The sequence below is a fragment of the Rhinatrema bivittatum genome, chromosome 5 (genome assembly GCF_901001135.1).
Source record: "Rhinatrema bivittatum chromosome 5, aRhiBiv1.1, whole genome shotgun sequence".
Lineage (NCBI taxonomy): Eukaryota > Metazoa > Chordata > Amphibia > Gymnophiona > Rhinatrematidae > Rhinatrema > Rhinatrema bivittatum.
The window spans coordinates 278,348,838-278,367,169 of record NC_042619.1 but is presented as its reverse complement, the minus strand read 5'-3'; the positions used below and the strand labels follow the sequence as shown (position 1 = coordinate 278,367,169).

The 18,332-nt window shown below is 47.3% G+C and overlaps 1 protein-coding gene across 1 annotated transcript in view; it reads right to left on the bottom strand.

The window, feature by feature from the left end:
- The window catches only part of LOC115092766 (disintegrin and metalloproteinase domain-containing protein 9-like), a 653,043-nt gene that overhangs the window by 12,000 nt on the left and 622,711 nt on the right, over window positions 1-18,332 (bottom strand). The window contains exon 12 of the mRNA XM_029604070.1: window positions 14,204-14,336. Within this exon, the coding sequence (XP_029459930.1) occupies window positions 14,204-14,336 (133 nt within the window). The remainder of the gene's footprint in view (window positions 1-14,203; window positions 14,337-18,332) is intronic.

Below are 18,332 nucleotides of genomic sequence, written 5' to 3'. Positions count from 1 at the left end.
GGTGGACCCCAACATTGAAATATCCTAGTCGCTACTAAGGGATCCAAGGATCACTCGTGAGGTTGGAATTGGTGACTGATGTGGTCTGCCACTACGTTGTGAATGCTTGCCAAATAAGTGGCCCAGAGAAGCATTGAGGGTGTTAGGGCCCAGTCCCAAATTTGTGCTGCTTCTTGACAAAGGAGATACGAGCCCGTACCTTCTTGTTTGTTTATCCTAAGACAGACTATCCTGATACAGACAGACAACACTGTGTTGTCTGTCTGTATCAGGATAGTCTTGTGTGAAAGGTAGTCCTTGAATGCATGCAGCGCATAACGTATAGCTCGAAGCTCCAGGAAATTTATCTGAAATGTGGCTTCGAGTTTCGTCCAAGTATCTTGAGTTTGGAGATGTCCAATGTGGGCACCTCATCCTAAGGTGGATGCATCTGTAGTTAACGTTATTTGTGGAATTTGTTGTTGGAAAGGTAGGTATGTGAGCAAGTTGTCTATGTTCGTCCACCAGAGGAGTGAGATACGTAGTTGTTGAGTTATTTGAACTGGATAGGACAGTGGTTGAATGGCTTGTATCCACTGCGCTCTCAGTGTCCATTGAGTGACCCTCATGGCTAATCTGGCCAAAGGAGTGACATGAACTGTGGAGGCCATGTGACCCGGAAGAGTGAGGTATTGATGGGCTGTCACATGCATCCGTGTGCGTAGAGAGTCTGCTAATGAGGCGAGTGTCTGTGCACGGTCTTTTTGAAGGAAAGCTTTTGACTTTATGGTGTTTAAATCTACTCCAATGAATTGTAACAGGTGAGATGGTATGAAATGGGATTTATGGTAGTTGATTAGGAATCCCAATGAATGGAATAGATTTATTGTGAGCTTGAGAGAGTTGAGAGCTCCTTGTCTTCTTTGGCTTCTGATGAGCCAGTCGTCCAGGTAAGGAAAAATGAGTATGCCTTCCTTGTGCAAGTGGGCTGCTGCCACTGCCAGGCACTTTGTGAACACTCGAGGTGCTGAGGCAAGACCGAATGGTAGAACCTGGTACTGGAAATCTTGACATCCTACTAGGAATCGCAGATACTTGCCATGAGGAGGGAATATTGGTATGTGAGCGTAAGTGTCTTCAAGATCCAGAGAACAGAGCCAGTCTCCTTTTTGAAGTAGAGGTAACATGGTGCCCAATGATACCATCCTGAATTTTTCCTTTCATAGGTATTTGTTGAGTTTCCAGCGGTCCAATATGGGACGTAAGCCTCCTGTTTTCTTTGGAATGAGGAAATAGCGGGAATATAATCCTCTGCCCTGCTGAAGTCGGGGAACTGGTTCCACGGCCCTGGCTCTCAGAAGGTTGGATAATTCTTTTTGTAAAAGTGTGGATTGATTTTTCAGGTAGGTGGGGTATCGTTTGGCACAATTAGAAAATCCAAAAGGTAACCTTGAGATGTTATTGAGAGTACCCATTGGTCTGTAGTGATGTGTGACCAATTTTGATGGAAGAAAGTGATCCGACCACCTACCAGCAAATTCGGGGTCGGATTGGTAGGCAGGCTTCTGTTCTCTGGTGAGTTTTCAAAATCCCGAAGCTGGGCCTGTTTGCGGCGGAGTTTGAGCTCTAGGTGCTCTTGGTTGTTGGGTCTGCGGCCTTCGTGCCAGCCTTGATGACCTACCACGGGCTGCAGGAGAATAGTATCTCTGTGGTCTATAATATGGCCTTTTTGAATCCTTCCTTGGAAGTCTACGTGTAGATGGCTGGGATTCTGGTGGAACAAAGGAAAGTTGACGTAGGGTTTCCGAGTGTTCCTTCAGTTGTGAGACTGCCTCACGTACCTTGTCTCCAAAGAGATTATCTCCTGTACAAGGCAGGTCAGCAAGCTTCTCTTGTACCTCTGGTCTTAGGTCTGAGGCCTTCAGCCAGGCCCATCTGCGAGCACTAATGCCTGTAGAAGCCATCCTGGATGAAGTTTCAAAGCTGTCGTATGCTGCTCTAACTTCATGTTTCCCAGCTTCCAGGCCTTTATAAATGATGTTGTTAAAGGAATCTTAGAATTGTTGGGGAAGAGATTCTGATTCCTGAAGTTGTTTCCACAGATTACGCTGTATTGTGTCATATAAAGTTGGTAGTACACAATTCTGGACACTAGGGATGTGAATCGTTTTCCATATCGTCTTAACGATAGAAATCGTGTGGCAGGGCAAGAAAATCGTGTTAGGCACAATTTTTTAGTTAAAAAATCATTAAAAATTGTTTTTTCCGATTAGTGCGCACTAACTGGGAGTTAGTGCGCACTAACTGAAAATGATACAATTTGACACTTTTCAGGTCAGTTAAGGTCAGTTTAGGAATGAATATGTATTCCTATTGGCTGCCCTCTTATTTATTCATGTTACCAAGGTTCCCACTGACAGTATATGGGGGATGGGAAATGGAAACAGTTGGTAGCTTGACAAAACAAGTAATGTGATCAGTCAATGTGACTAGAACTTGTGCCCTAACCCTGATACCAGGGGTATTGTGATCTTCCTGCACACAGTGCCCTATCCCTATTAATACCAGGAGTGTTGTGATCTTCCTGCACACAGTGCCCTAACCCTGACACCAGGGGTGTTGTGATCTTCCTGCACACAGTGCCCTATCCCTATTAATACCAGGAGTGTTGTGATCTTCTTGCACACAGTGCCCTAACCCTGGCACCAGGGGTGTTGTGATCTTCATGTACACAGTGCCCTATCCCTATTAATACCAGGAGTGTTGTGATCTTCCTGCACACAGTGCCCTATCCCTAATACCAGGGGTGTTGTGATCTTCCTGCACACAGTGCCCTATTCCTGATACCGGGGGTGTTGTGATCTTCTTGCACACATCCCGGTATCAGGGATAGGGCACTGCATGCAGGAAGATCACAACACCCCTGGTATTAGGGATAGGGCACTGCGTGCAGGAAGATCACAACACCCCTGGTATTAGGGATAGGGCACTGCGTGCAGGAAGATCACAACACTCCTGGTATTAATAGGGATAGGGCACTGCATGCAGGAAGATCACAACACCCCTGGTATCAGGGATAGGGCACTGTGTGCAGGAAGATCACAATACCCCGGAGGAGTGAGGGTCAGGCAGCTCCCCCCTGTCTGTGAAGCCAGCCTCTCACTAGTAATGCAGGGAGGGAGCTGTCTCAGACTTCACCATCCTCTCCCCCCCCCTCACCCACACACCATTCACTGGCTGGGACATGGGGGAAGTCAGGAGTGAGGGTCAGGCAGCTCCCCCCTGTCTGTGAAGCCAGCCTCTCACTAGTAATGCAGGGAGGGAGCTGTCTCAGACTTCACCATCCTCCCCCCCCCCCCTCACCCACACACCATTCACTAGCTGGCTCATGGGGGAAGTCAGGAGTGAGGGTCAGGCAGCTCCCCCCTGTCTGTGAAGCCAGCCTCTCACTAGTAATGCAGGGAGGGAGCTGTCTCAGACTTCACCATCCTCCCCCCCCCCCTCACCCACACACCATTCACTAGCTGGGACATGGGGGAAGTCAGGAGTGAGGGTCAGGCAGCTCCCCCCTGTCTGTGAAGCCAGCCTCTCACTAGTAATGCAGGGAGGGAGCTGTCTCAGACTTCACCATCCTCCCCCTCCCCCTCACCCACACACCATTCACTGGCTGGGACATGGGGGAAGTCAGGAGTGAGGGTCAGGCAGCTCCCCCCTGTCTGTGAAGCCAGCCTCTCACTAGTAATGCAGGGAGGGAGCTGTCTCAGACTTCACCATCCTAGGGCACAAGTTCTAGTCATATTGACTGATCACATTACTTTTTTTGTCAACTACCAACAGTTTCCATTTCCCATCCCCCCAACCATCACCTCAGTTGGAACCTTGGTAACATGAATAGATAAGAGGGCAGCCAGCCAATAGGAATACATATTCATTCCTAACTGACCTTTACTGACCTGGAAAGTGTCAATAATTTGTATCATTTTCTGTTAGTGTTCCTGAGTTTTCATTTCCATTTCCCATCCCCCCAACCATCACCTCAGTGGGAACCGTGGTAACATCAATAGATAAGAGGGCAGCCAGCCAATAGGAATACATATTCATTCCTAACTGACCTTTACTGACCTGGAAAGTGTCAATTTGTATCATTTTCTGTTAGTGCGCACTAACGAGAGTTAGTGCGCACTAACTCCCGTTAGTGCGCACTAACACGATTTAACGATTTTTAACGATAAATCGTTAGAATTTCTATTGTATTGTGTTCTATAACGATTTAAGACGATATTAAAATTATCGGACGATAATTTTAATCGTTAAAAAATGATTCACATCCCTACTGGACACTAGCATTGAATCTTGGAACATCTTCCTGCCAATGGTATCCAAAAATCTGTGTTCTTTTCCAGGAGGATTTGATGAATGAGGTTTAATCCTTTTAGACCTCTTTTGAGCTGACTCTACTACCACAGATTGTTGAGGCAGTTGTGTCTTCTGAAAGGCAGGAATGTGCTGTACCAGATAGGTGGCATCAGTCCGTTTATTAACAGGTGGTATGGTACAAAGATGTTCCCATAACCTGTGTTGTAATTCCACAAGAACTTCATGAACTGGTATTGCCAGGACTTCTTTAGGTGGATCCATAAATTGCAATACCTCCAGTGTTTTTTGTCTAGTATCTTCTTCAGATACTAGCTGTACTAGCTGGAAAGGGATAGTGTCAGCCATCTCTTTAATGAAAGTAGAGAAAGAGAGGTCCTCTGGAGGGGACTTCTTTCTTTCCTCTGGAGGAGAAGGATCTGAAAGGACTTCCTCCGAGGAAGAATAGGTATTTGGATCATCCCAGGTGTCTGAAGAATGTGGATGTGGAGGAGTCGATGGAAGAGGGAAGGATGACATCGAATACATCGAGGGTTTCACCGGTGGACTCAATGGAAACAATGGAGAGAAAGATGGTCTTGGACAAGAGATTCCTGATGGACCTGGTATAGGCTCAGGCATCGGTAGATCTTTCGTTATTTTTTATCCTATCGATCTTGGCATCGGAGCATTGGGTGGTTGCACTGGAATGGCACCGATGAGAGTGTCCAACTTCGCTAGTATTGGTGCTAAGAAGGACATATCCAGCACCGGCATTGGTGTAGGCATCAGTGCCGGTGAGGGTGTTGGTCTCGGTGGTTGAGCCGGGGCCGGCAATGGACTCGGTGATGGTATCGGAATCGACACCAGTGACGGGGTTGGAATCGATGCCGGCGATGGAATTGGCATCAAGGGTGAAATCGGTGTCGGTCCTGGCATCAAAGGCATGTCTCAGAGTGCATCTCAAACTGCCTGGTGGATATAACCATCCAGTTCCGCCCTTATAGCTGGTGAAGTCAGAGCAGCTATAGGGGGAGGCAGTGAAGGTGAACCAGTATCTCCACAGGTCCCTGTGGAGGTACAGTTCCTGGCACCAATATCGGTGGGGATCGCCTAGGAGTCGCAGGCCTCGAGGGCAGTAGAGACTCCTCTCTCCGAGGTTTCTTAGTTGGTTCGATGGTTATTGAGGGAACTCCGGTTATCGGGTCCGATTCCGCATCCTGAGGCCTCCGATGCCAATGTCGGTGCTTCTGTCGATGCTCGATGCCCTTTTCGATAATGGATGTAAACTTTATCGATGACTGGGAAGGGGACGGTGAAGGCCGATCACCTGCTTCATCCGGTCGACGTTGAGTTTTTAGAACAACCTTTCTAATCGCTCCAACAAAAGACGATTGTGTCAAAGTTGAAGTCAATGGCATCAGCTGAAGATTAAAAAGATGTTCCATCTTTTCCATGCATGCTCGCCTGCCCTTCGGAATCATTTTGGCGCATCTCAGGCATGTCGACACATCATGTCTCTTGCCGAGACAGAGTACACACTTGATGTGCGGGTCCGTTATAGACATAGTTCGGGAACAATTCGGGCACTTTTTAAAACCGGTAGCCAAATTGAAGGTTGCCAGCCGTCGACAACCTTCTGACTAGGTTTTTTTGTTTTTTTTTTTAATACTTTATTAGGTTTTTTTCCAACAACTTAACATTGTAAAAAACTCAAGAAAATATTTTGTTTGAGAGGATAATAACATCGTAGAATTAGACAATTGCCTTTTTACCATAAACAGTCAAACAAAAATATTTAGTCCACCTAATGGGAGGTTTCTCTTAAAGAAATATTTATAGGAAAACTGTAATCTCATCTTATAGCAAAATAGGGGAATATACATTTTATTGCAGTTTCATTTCTCAACCTAATTCTTTATCTACTAGGAAAGACTCTAAGTGGGATGGATCTTGAAAGATACATTTATTCTTCTGATAGACAACAGAACATTTACATGGGAATTTTAAATAAAATGTTGCCCCCAGTGCCAACACTCTAGAATTTAAAGTCAAAAATTGTTTCCGCCTTAATTGTGTTGCTCTGGCAACATCAGGGAATATTTGGATCCTTTGTCCACAAAAATTTAAATCCTTGTTTGCAAAATACTTTTGTAAAACCTGATTCTTGTCTCCCTCTCTGCAAAAGGTGACCAATAAAGTTGACCTTTGTGATATATCATCAAGAGACGCTTCCAAGAATGAGGTTAAATTAGGAGAATGCTGAACAAGAGCCATTTCCTCTTGTCCCACTTGTGTCCTTAATCTAGATTTTGGGATGTAATATAGCTTAGATATAGAAGTCTCATCAATTGATGTAATAGATAGCACCTCAACCAAATACTTTTTTAGCAATTGTAAAGCCAAAATCAATCTGGTCTCAGGAAAACTCAATAATCTTAAATTTCTAATACAATTCTCATTTTCCAAATTTTCCAACTGTCTATGAATTACTAAACCATCCTTTATAAAAGAATTATTTACCTCTTTAAGTACATCCATCTGGGTAAAGAAAGTTTTCCCTTGTTCTTCCAGTTGTATCAAACGATTATTATGTCTCTCCATTACATTTTTAAATTCTAATACAGTTATTCTATTCTGCTCAATTGAATTTGACATAATTTTTTGAAGATTATCTCGAGCATTCCATACATCACACAGAGTAATATTCTGTGGTACTATAGGCTCGGTGACCATTTCTTGAGGTCCCGTGCCTGATTACACCCCAGATATACCTAAGTTACTTATTACATTAGTCAATTCAGTATTAACATTCTCTAAATCTCTTAATTCAGGAAAATTAATCTGGGTTGTAGGCCTTGGCTCTTCCATATTAGGTTGAGGTAACTGCTGTGGCCCTTGAGCTTCTGGGGGTCCAGAGGAAAAGGATATATCAGGAATTATTCTTTGAGTAGAGTGACATACCCCTCTAGCGACGTGTGAGTCCATAGGTCCACTCACAGAACCCCTGGAGAGGAAGTCCAAACTTTTACTTTTTTTTTCCTGCCCATAAAGATATAATACAATATACGAAGAAAATTTTTCAGAAGGGGCGCGCCCCTTTGGCAGATGCCTTAGGCTGCGTGCCGACGACCAACAGCATACACCTTGTGCAACTGGCACAACAACTGGTGAGCTGTTGGGAAAAATGAGGCAGCCTGAAATAACAGAAGGTTGAATGTAGAAGGAGTTGGGATTATACTAGAAACAAGTTCTTTAAGATAGACTGTCCGTAGGCTGAATTCTGTCTCCCTTCCTTGTCCAGGCAGTAGTGAGCTGCAAAGGTGTGAAGAGAACTCCATGTTGCGGCTTTACATATGTCAGCTATTGGCACAGAACGATAGTGTGCTACTGAGGTTGACATTGCTCTTACTGAATGCGCCTTTACTCACCCTTGGAGAAAGAGGCCTGCTTTTTCATAGGAGAACTCTATACAATCTGCAAACCAGTTAGAGAGAGTTTGTTTGCCCACTGCTTTCCCTGGTTTGTTTTTATCAAAAGAAACAAAGAGCTGGGTGGATTTCCTATGGGCTGCAGTGTGGTGTAAGTAATATGCAAGTGCACGTTTACAGTCCAATTTGTGCAAAGACCTCTCTCCTTGGTGAGAGTGCGGTTTTGGGACGAAAGTGGGCAAGACTATGGACTGATTCAAGTGGAATTCCTTAACTACCTTGGGAAGAAATTTTGGTTGTTGTTGGTTCTCGGACAGTGGCTGAATACGCAACAGAATTCCGCACCCTAGCCGCAGAGCTAAATTGGAGAGAGGATTGCCTCCATGGGATCTTCTTGGAAGGGCTAGCCTCGCACCTCCAGAATGAACTAGCAGCGATGGAACTTCCGGACGACTTCAATGGCATGATAGAATTAACCAATCGAGTGGATCGTCGTAAGCGGTTTCGCCTTCCAGAAGTAAAGGCAGCGAGAAGGCCCTCACCTTCGAACACCTGCCGAGGAGCCCATGGAGTTGGGCTGTGGGAGAGTCTCTCCACAAGAGTGCCGGTGGCGAATGAAGGAGGGACTTTGTTTTTACTGCGGAGCAGCAGGCCATCAAATAGCCGCATGCCCGATGAGGTCGGGAAACTCCCGGGCCTAGGATCTGAAGGAGGTCTCTTCCTAGGCCGTACTTCACCTGCACCTCCACTAACACTGCCATTGGCGTTAACCTCTGCGGATGGGGAGTTCCACATGTTAGCCCTGGTGTACACCGGCACTGGCGGCAATTTCATTATGAAAAGCCTGGTGGAACATTTAAAGATCCCACAAGTTCGTCTTCCAGTTCCTTTGGTCATCTCCTTGATCCAAGGGAAACCTCTTCCAGAACGTGTGACACACACCACGGTTCCCATCCAGCTGAGGGCTGGGGTTCTTCATCAAGAGCAGATGACATTCTATGTTTTGGAGTATTCCATACATCTGGTCATCCTGGGCCTTCCCTGGCTCCAGGAGCACGCGCCCCAGTTCAATTGGTAGACCCTGCAACTATGTCGCTGGGGGCCGAATTGTCATGGCAATTGCCTCCAAACAGTGATCCCAGTCTCATGTTCCATTGCCTCCACCAGTCTTCCAGGCCTGCCGACCCCCTATGCCTCGTACGCGGATGTGTTCTCAAAACAAAGAGCCGAGATACTTCCACCCCATCGATCGTTTGATTGTGCCATCAACCTCCTCCCTGGCACTGAGCCTCTTCGGGGGCGCACCTATGCCCTCTCGACTGCAAAGACGCAGGCCATGACAGAGTACATCAAAGAGAACCTGGAGAGGGGGCTTCATTCGGAAGTCACGGTCCCCAGCAGGGGCTGTGTTCTTCTTCGTTGGAAAGAAGGACGGAAGCCTTCATCCTTGCATTGACTACCGGGGTCTTAATGCCATAATGGTCAAGGACCATTACCCCTTGGCCCTCATCTCTGAGCTCTTCGATCGGCTGCAAGGTGCGAGGATCTTCTCCAAGTTGGATCTCTGAGGGGCCTACAACCTGTTCTGCATCAAGGAGGGTGATGAATGGAAGATGGCCTTCAACACCCGAGACGGCCACTATGAGTATTTAGTGATGCTGTTTGGGCTCTGTAATGCTCCAGCGGTGTTCCAGAACACCATGAATGAGATACTCTGCGATTTCTTGTATCAGTGCATGGTTGTATACTTGGACGACATTTTGATATTCTCAGACGCTCTGACCACTCACCATCAGCACATTGTCCAAGTTCTGCAATGCCTCAGAGAACATAAATTGTATGCGAAGCTTGAAAAGTGCCTTTTTGAGCAGGAGTCCCTTCCCTTCCTGGGGTACATAGTCTCCAGTGAGGTATTCCGTATGGACCCCCAGAAGCTGAAAACCATTCGGGAATGGCCGCAGCCGTCAGGACTAAAGGCACTCCAAATGTTTTTGGGTTTCGCAAACTACTATCAATCTTTTATTCCTCACTATGCGTCCATAATTGCCCTGATGATAGCTCTGACCCAGAAAGGCGCAGACCCCAAGAATTGGCCTCCGGGAGCGGAGGCCGCCTTTCGTCACTTCAAGGAGGCGTTACTGCAACAACCGTGTCTTCGGCATCCTGATCCACAGCTGCTGTTTGTCATCGAGGTGGACGCGTCCTCAGAAGGTGTAGGGGCCGTTCTGAGCCAGACTTCCGAAAGTCATAAGTTGCGTCCGTGTGCCTTCCTCTCCTGCCAATTCTCTCCAGCAGAGAGGAACTATGCCATAGGCGACAAGGAGCTCTTAGCTATTAAGGTAGCCCTGGAAGAGTGGCGCCCCTGACTAGAGGGGGCACAACACCAGTTTACGGTCTACACAGACCATAAAAACCTAGAGTACCTGCATCGGGCACAATGACTCAACCCATGGCAGGCATGTTGGGCACTATTCTTCACCCAATTTAATTTTATTCTCTGTTACAGACCTGCCGGGAAGAATATCAAGGCCGACGCCCTGTCACGTGTATTTGAGTCTATGGAGAATTCTGATGAACCGCAGTTCATCATCGAGCCGTCATGCATGCTTCATCTGCCACCATGACCATCCCTCCCGGGAAAACTCTGGTCCCACCGCACTTGCGGAAACAAGTCCTGGCGTGGGCTCACGATTCCCGCTGTTCCGGTCATCCAGGACAATCCCGGACCTTACAGACCCTGCGCCGATACTACTGGTGGCCAAAGGTCAACAAAGATGTCTGGGCTTACGTAGAGTCCTGCCAGTCATGTGCGCGCCACAAGAGGATCCCCGGTTCAACCTCGGGTTTGCTTCAGCCTTTACCAGCACCTTTGGAACCGTGGACTCATGTGGCAACCGACTTCGTGGTCGATCTGCCACCATCCAGTGGCAACACGACCATATGGGTGGTCGTTGACTGGTTTAGTAAAATGGCACACTTTGTGCTGCTCCCAGGATTGCCGTCCGCACCACAGCTGGCCCAGCTGTTCGTCCAGCACATCTTCAGACTACATGGCCTACCTAGTAGTATCCTTTCAGATCGAGGGCCTCAATTTACTGCCAGGTTTTGGAGGGCCCTCTGCCAGAAGTTCGACGTTACCTTAGACCATACGTCTGCTTACCACCCACAGACCAATGGTCTTGCGGAGAGGACGAACCAAACCTTAAAGCAGTTCCTCCGTATTTACGTCAATGAGAAACAGGATGACTGGGCTAGCCTGCTACCCTGGGCAGATACCTCACCATTCCAGATAGTGTATGAGAAGCAGCCACGCCTGCCGCTGCCAGTTCCCATTTCAGTTATGTCCCCGGTAGCTCAACTCTCGGCAGACGAGTTACACCGCCTGTGGACCTCCACACAACACGCACTGATCAAAGCCAGTCAGGCGGCTAAAAGATATGCCGATCAGCGAAGAAGACCATACCCGCCTCTCAGGCCGGGCCAAAAGGTATGGCTGAGCACACAGTTCATCCGCCTGAAGCTGCCATCAGCGTGACTGGCCCCGTGATTTATTGGGCCATTTCCTATCATCCGACAGGTTGGTGCCGTTTCATATTAGCTCCATCTTCCGCCTTCTCTCAAGATACACAACACGTTCCATGTTTTCCTCTTGAAGCCTATGGTGTTATCATGGCCTTCCAGCATGCCTCTGACTCCCCAACCTATTGCCTCCGAAGATGACCTCACCTATCAAGTCCAAGAGGTCTTGGACGTGAGGAAGCATAGGAAGAAATGGGAGTACCTGTTAGCGTGGGAGGTGTTCGGCAGCAAAGAAAATACCTGGGAGCCATTGGCCAACATACTATACCGAGGTTTGCTTGAGCAATTCCACAGAGACCATCCGTCTAAACCCAGGCCTCTCTGTTGTGTCTCTCGCTGAGACAGAGTACACACTTGATGTGCGGGTCCATTGTGGACATAGTGCGGGAACAATTCGGGCACTTTTTAAAACCGGTAGCCATAGCGAAGGCTGGACAGCCGTCGACAACCTTCTGACTAGGTTTAAACTAGGTTTAAACGATAACAGAATCGACCGGAAAAATGAAATCACTCACCGACGGTGAAAAAGAGGGAGACCCCGCCATGGTCAGGTAGGGGGGCGCGCCCGCGGCCATCCGTGGGCGCGGAACACAACAAGAAACTTTTGACTGGCATCCTGAGCCCACTGAGCATGCCCAGCAGGCCATGATCCCTCGAGCCACAGGGGTCTCCCTTCAGTCTTCTTTTTTCCACGCTGCTGTTAGCCTCATGGGTAAGGAGCCCTGTGTGGTGAATATTCACTACAAAAATTTTTGTAGTGAATATTCACCACACAGGGCTCCTTACCCATGAGGCTAACAGGAGCGCGGAAAAAAGAAGACTGAAGGGAGACCCCTGTGGCTCGAGGGATCATGGCCTGCTGGGCATGCTCAGTGGGCTCAGGATGCCAGTCAAAAGTTTCTTGTGTTCCACGCCTGTGGCCGTCCGCGGGCGCGCCCCCTTCCTGACTGTGACAGCGACCCGCCGTGGCAAGCACCAGGTGAAGAGCCATGGTCCGGTGGCGCGGGCCCCCGGGGTGACCGCAGGGATGGGAGCCGTCCCTGCTCCTCCTGCGTGGCATCATACAGCTTCTCCCCCGTGGCCGGAATCCAAGATGGCCGCTGCCATGCTCACTAGATTTAAAGGGACCTGATCCCTTTAACTACTTCCAGCTGTCTTCAATGAGCCAGAGCAGAGGAAGTATAAAAGGAGGCTTCCTCTGCTCATTCCTTGACTTGGCAACTTTTGGGTTAGTCGGGTCTGCTTGCTTTGGTGAGTTCTTCTACTTCGGATCCTTGTTCCTGTCTTGTCTTGGTGTTCCTGGTTCCTGACTTCGGATCGGCTAGCGGTGATTCCTGGTGTTTGACTTTGGACTGGCAAGCGGTGTTTCCTGGTGTTTGACTTCGGACTGGCAAGCGTCGATCCCTTGGTGTGTGACCCCGGACTGGTAAGCGACGACCCTCTGGCACTTGACCTTGGACTTCTTCTTGACCATCGTCTCCAAGGGCCCACCTAAGTCCCAGCAGCCCGGGTCCCCACGCACACCTCCCGGGGGTACTGCGGGCTTCCAGGGGTGAAGCTCCTGTCAGCCCTTGCACCGAATGCTCGACTCCTTGACCTCTCAAAGGTCCACCTAAGTCCCAGCGGTCCGGGTCCCTATGGGCTCCTCCTGGGAGTACAGCGGACTTCCAGTGGCGAAGACACAGTTCCTTTCCTCGATGTCACGACTCTTCGTCTGCCTCCGCAGTCGCCTATTTCTCCAGTGCCGAGGGTCAGCTGGTCACGTCTTCTGTTCCTGCCTCGCCACCCGACGGGAGAACCTACGGATCTTCCTCCTAAGGTATACCATCCTCCCGTCGGCCCAAGGGTTCACAAGCCTGAGCATAACATTTCTAGAAACTTTGACAGAAAATTTTCCGTGATAGGACTCCGTCAGTGACGTCACCCATATGTGAGGACTAGTATCCTGCTTGTTCTGGGATAATGTAGTAATCGATGTAGATTCAAAAAGAAAACAGAAATCATTTCCCATACCACAAATAAAAACATCATATAACAGAAACAAATTTCAATTACCGTATTTTTCGCTCCATAAGACGCACCTGACCATAAGACGCACCTAGGATTCAGAGGGGGGGGGGGGGGAAATTGTGCTAAACCGGCTCTGCGTCTGGGCGTCTTATGGAGCAAATTAGGGGAGTGCATAGCTTTTTTTTTTCTCTCCATTTTCTCCCCATTTTGTTTTCGGTCCACTCCCCAGATCAGAAAACTTTTCTTTCTCTGGGAACCCCTCCCCCCAAAAAAAAAACCCCATCCCAACCCTTTAAATTAACAACCCCCCCGACGTCGGTCTCAGTGACATAGTGAGGGCATAGGGCTGTCGGCGCCATTTTGTTTACTGGCAGCCGACGGCCCACGCCCAGGAGATCATTCCCGGACCCCCGCTGGACCACCAGGGAAGTTTGGCAGGTCTTGGGGGGGTCAGGAGGGTGGGGGGTTGCAGGAAATTAATTCGGCAGGTCTTGGGGGGGTCAGGAGGGTGGGGGGTTGTAGGAAATTAAGTCGGCAGGTCTTGGGGGAGTCGGGGGGGTTGTTAGATTTTTGTTTGGTTTTTTTTATATTCGCTCCATAAGACGCACATACATTTTCCCCCCACCTTTGGGGGGAAAAAAGTGCGTCTTATGGAGCGAAAAATACGGTATATAACCATGTTAATATTTTTAGGAAAGAAATAAAACAGATAATTACTGCCTTAGCTTCATATGACACTGTGCATTATCTATAGTTATTCATTTCTGAAGATGACATGCACCTTTGTTTTGTATAAATACTTATATATCATTTTTTTCTCAAAATAAAATGGTTTAAGAATTGATACTCACTGGTTAAACCATGATTTTATTGTGCTTCTTTTCATAAATGCAATAATGAAAGCAACAATAGTAGGAATACCAACCACAAATACTGTTGCTAAGATCCTTAAAGATTTCCCAGGTAACCTGGAAGGAGTGGAAGCTGCAAAACAGAATATGTTATTTTATTCACTGCATTTCTTTAACATATGAAATATATTAGTCATCTGACAATTTACTTTCTTAGTTTCAAAATTGTCTTTATATTGGGGAGTTATTTGATGCACAAGATGGCACCGGCCATCCATTGCTCCTACCATGTGACATGGACCGACTAATGGCATCGGTAGCCCCTGTGACATAGTAAGGTCAAAGGCTATCGGCGCCATTTTGAATACCGGCAGCCGACGGCATGAGTGCAGGAGATGGCTCCTGGACCCCCCGCTGGATCACCAGGGAGTTTTGGTAAGTCTTGGGGGGGGGGGTGTCAGGAGGGTGGGGGATTTGTTTAAATTCGCTCCTTTAGACGGCCGAATAATTCGGTGAAGTTTTGTTGTATTCGTGGGGAATCGCGATACATTTCGCTTCCCCACGAATACAACGAATATGGCCCTATACGTTGCGGATTACCAATACGTTGCAAACGAATGCACACCCCTATTATGCCATATGTTAGATTTTCCTGCAGGGGGGGGGGGGGTGGAGAGATAGCTTTCAAAGCCCTTTGTATTGCAATAAGTTTAGGTCCCATGTAAATGTATTGTATACGCATAGCATAGATCATCAGTAAAGTCATTACTCAATGAATCACTTGAGAGTTTTGGTGGTTTCCAACATTTCTCTTTACTGATAAGATGTAATTGATGAAATAAATTCTTTACAGCTGATGTATTCTCATTCAAGATGTTACAAATGCTTTTTAGTAAGTTTGTGACTTCTTGCAGTCTCAGTTCAAATATTAAAGGCAATTAATTCAGTTCGTTAAGTCATTGATTTCTCATAGTCTCTCTTATATTCAAGATATTAAAGCAATTTAATTTACTTCTTACGTTAATTTATATCTTCCCTCTCATTGGATTCTGAACAAAACTTTAGTGCTTCCTCCTATGGTATTTTGAAGTATCAAAGGCACACTTTTAAAGTGTTTAATCTTTATCTCCTACCTCCTCTTATATTATCAAAGGTTATACCTTTCTCTTCAGTAGATTTTCATGGGCCATTGATGTGGTCCATTTCCTCTCCTTCTCTTTCCTTTATCCTTTTTCCTTTCACACAGAATGGCTGTAAGTCATCCTCTCCTTGAATCTTGATCTCAGGTCCATCTTACATGAAGTGAAACTCTCCCAGTTGATAGTAGAGCAACAATTAAATTAGCTTAATTGAATCTTTATTATGGATTGGAAGAGCAGAAAAAACTGCCATCCAAATAATTTCTACAGACACAAAAACGTTACTCAATAAAAACTAGAGAACAGCACAGGACATGCTGCCTCTTCAAAAGCAAAAAGGGAATCCACAAGGCAAAATGGTGCCTTGGCTCTAAGTGCTGGATGGACATACCATTCACCAACTTCCACATAGGGATGCTGTAACCCACAATGTTATCCATAGATTTTTCCTGCACTAATTGGTATATTGTGTTACCTAACTCTAGTAGAAGACTAATAAGATCCTTATATTCTCCCCTGGGTTTTTGGAAATTTGGGGTGAAATCACAAATTATTTTACAGTTATCACAAGACATAATATTTATATACACATGTAAAGAGAGTAAAATAAACTAATTTCTATCATGACCATGAGCTCTACAGTCACAATAGGCTCTACACCTGGAATAGGTACTAATTAATACAAGTTCTCATGCTATCCAAAACATAAAACATGTTACAAAACCCACATGCATGGTACATTATCATATTATTGAAATAATTTTAATTCTGTTGCAAAGAGCTTCCACTCCTTCACCTTACCCCAATATAAGAACACAAATTTATAATTGTAGTGACAAAACTTGGAAAAAATTCCATTGACATATTCCTTTATAAACTTCCTTTTCTGTGTCCCACATCTCCCCATATGGGACACTAAACAAAGCGATGAATGGACCAAGAGAAACATGCAATGAATGGACCAAGAGAAACATTCCAGAACACTCCTGTTACAGAAGGGGTTTTTCGTGTGCCTTTGGGCCTAGGCCGGACCCCAGATGGATCCAGGACCGAATCGAGGGTTGGTGACGTGTCCCAGCATGGTAGAGACACGGTCTTACCCTCTGCCAGGCCTGCAAGCTCCCAGAGCCAACAAGATGATGTTGGAAGGTGAACAGTCCTCCGACCGTTCCAAGCCCTTTTGGACCTGCCGCTTAGGATCGGCATGGAGCAGCAGGCCAGCCTGAGGATGAAAGCAGACAGAGGCCTTGACATGAAGACTTGAGACTATGACTGAGGCAAAGACATCACAGATGAAGGAATGATGCGATGGCATCACAGACGAAGGACTGATACGATGGCATCATAGACGAGGAACTGACGCGATGGCATCACAGATGAGGAACTGATGCGACGGCATCACAGGCAAGACAAGAAGCTGGGAAGGTAGACATTGGCACAGTCTCTCAGGGCGCCCTACTCAGCCCACCTTCATGGGCGGACCCAATGGGCTGGTCGCGGACCACCCTGTCCCACTACACGCCCTACACAGCCCAAGGAGGCTGGTCACGGACCACGAGGAGAGCGGGATGAGCGCAGGAAGGAATCCAGCCGAGGTGGGACTTCAACAATGGAGCCAGTGTCATCTGGAGCACCACAAAGGCTGGCAGGACAGGATGGCTCAGGAGCACAGGACACCAGTCCACTGCAGGCAACTCCAATGACGAAGACGCGTCACCCTGGAGAACCAACCGCCTGCAGAACAGAAGGCTCAAGAGCACAGGAGAAGGACACCAAGGAACCTGGAACATCAGGAAGCGGGACATCAGATGACGAGACATCAGGAGACCTGAACGAGGACCTCAGGCGATGAAGACATGGCACAAGAAGCAGACGACACTTGGAGCTCCAATGTAGAACACAAAGGACCTGACGGAGCGCTGGAAGGCAGGAGACTCCAGAGGCAAAGTAACTCCGATGCAAGGTGAAGACGAAATGCAGGAACAGCCCTTTTGCAGGGGTGGTACAGGAAACAGTCTGAAGGTGGGGCCCAGGGCATATCCAGCTGTGGGCCCTTTAAATCCTGAAGAGAGGTGCGGCCGCGCGCCTAGAGAGGAAGCAGGAACTGTGCAGGACCGTGGACAGTGGCCCTGCACCGACGTCAGCGCGGAAGAGGCAGGGCTGGGCCCAGGAGCAGGCCCCAATGACGCCAGTGACTCCTGCTGCTGCAGGAGGCCCCGAGGGCGGCTCCAGCCGCCAAGCCAGCTCAGAGATTGCGGCCTCCAGCCGCGAAGATGACGAGGATGGTGGTGGCGGCTCAGCCGCGAAGAAGCAAAGAAGTCCGTGGCTCCGGCCGCGGTGAAGAAGGCATGATGGGCGGCCTCTGGGCCGCAAGAGGAAAACAGAGTCCACGGCTCCGGCCACGTCAGGAGCAGCAGCAGTAGCAAGGTGAGGAGCCTGCTCACGGGAGACCGCAGGCAGGATTCATAATGCTCCTGCTTTCCATCCCTAATAAGTAGAGTATTTCAGACAATGTTCAACTGCAATATTCTGCCTAATATAGTGTACTGCCACTACACCATTATGGAACATGCTCTCACTATTCCATGGAAAAAAATGAGTAATGTGCCATACTTTTTACATCACTCCAAAGACATGACTCCATTAACATAAGAGTGAAATCCCAAATCTGTGGAGGAGAAAAATCAGCAATCATCTTTTATACCATGATATTATTTCTTCCTATAACAGTGAGTCTTTCAATGGAGTGTGGTGGATTCAAAAAGTAAAATGTTAATACTAGAGATCTTCCACTTCTGGTCAGGAATCAGAAACACTCTGGAAAGGTTTTAGACAGTATACTTATCAGTAAACACCAAGAATTCACTTTTTCTATTATATTATTATTACTCAATTATATAAATCCAAAACATCACATAGTTGAACAATTAATATTCAATTAGGGTACCCTTTTTACTATATTTCCCTCGATATTCCATCTGGGATAACTT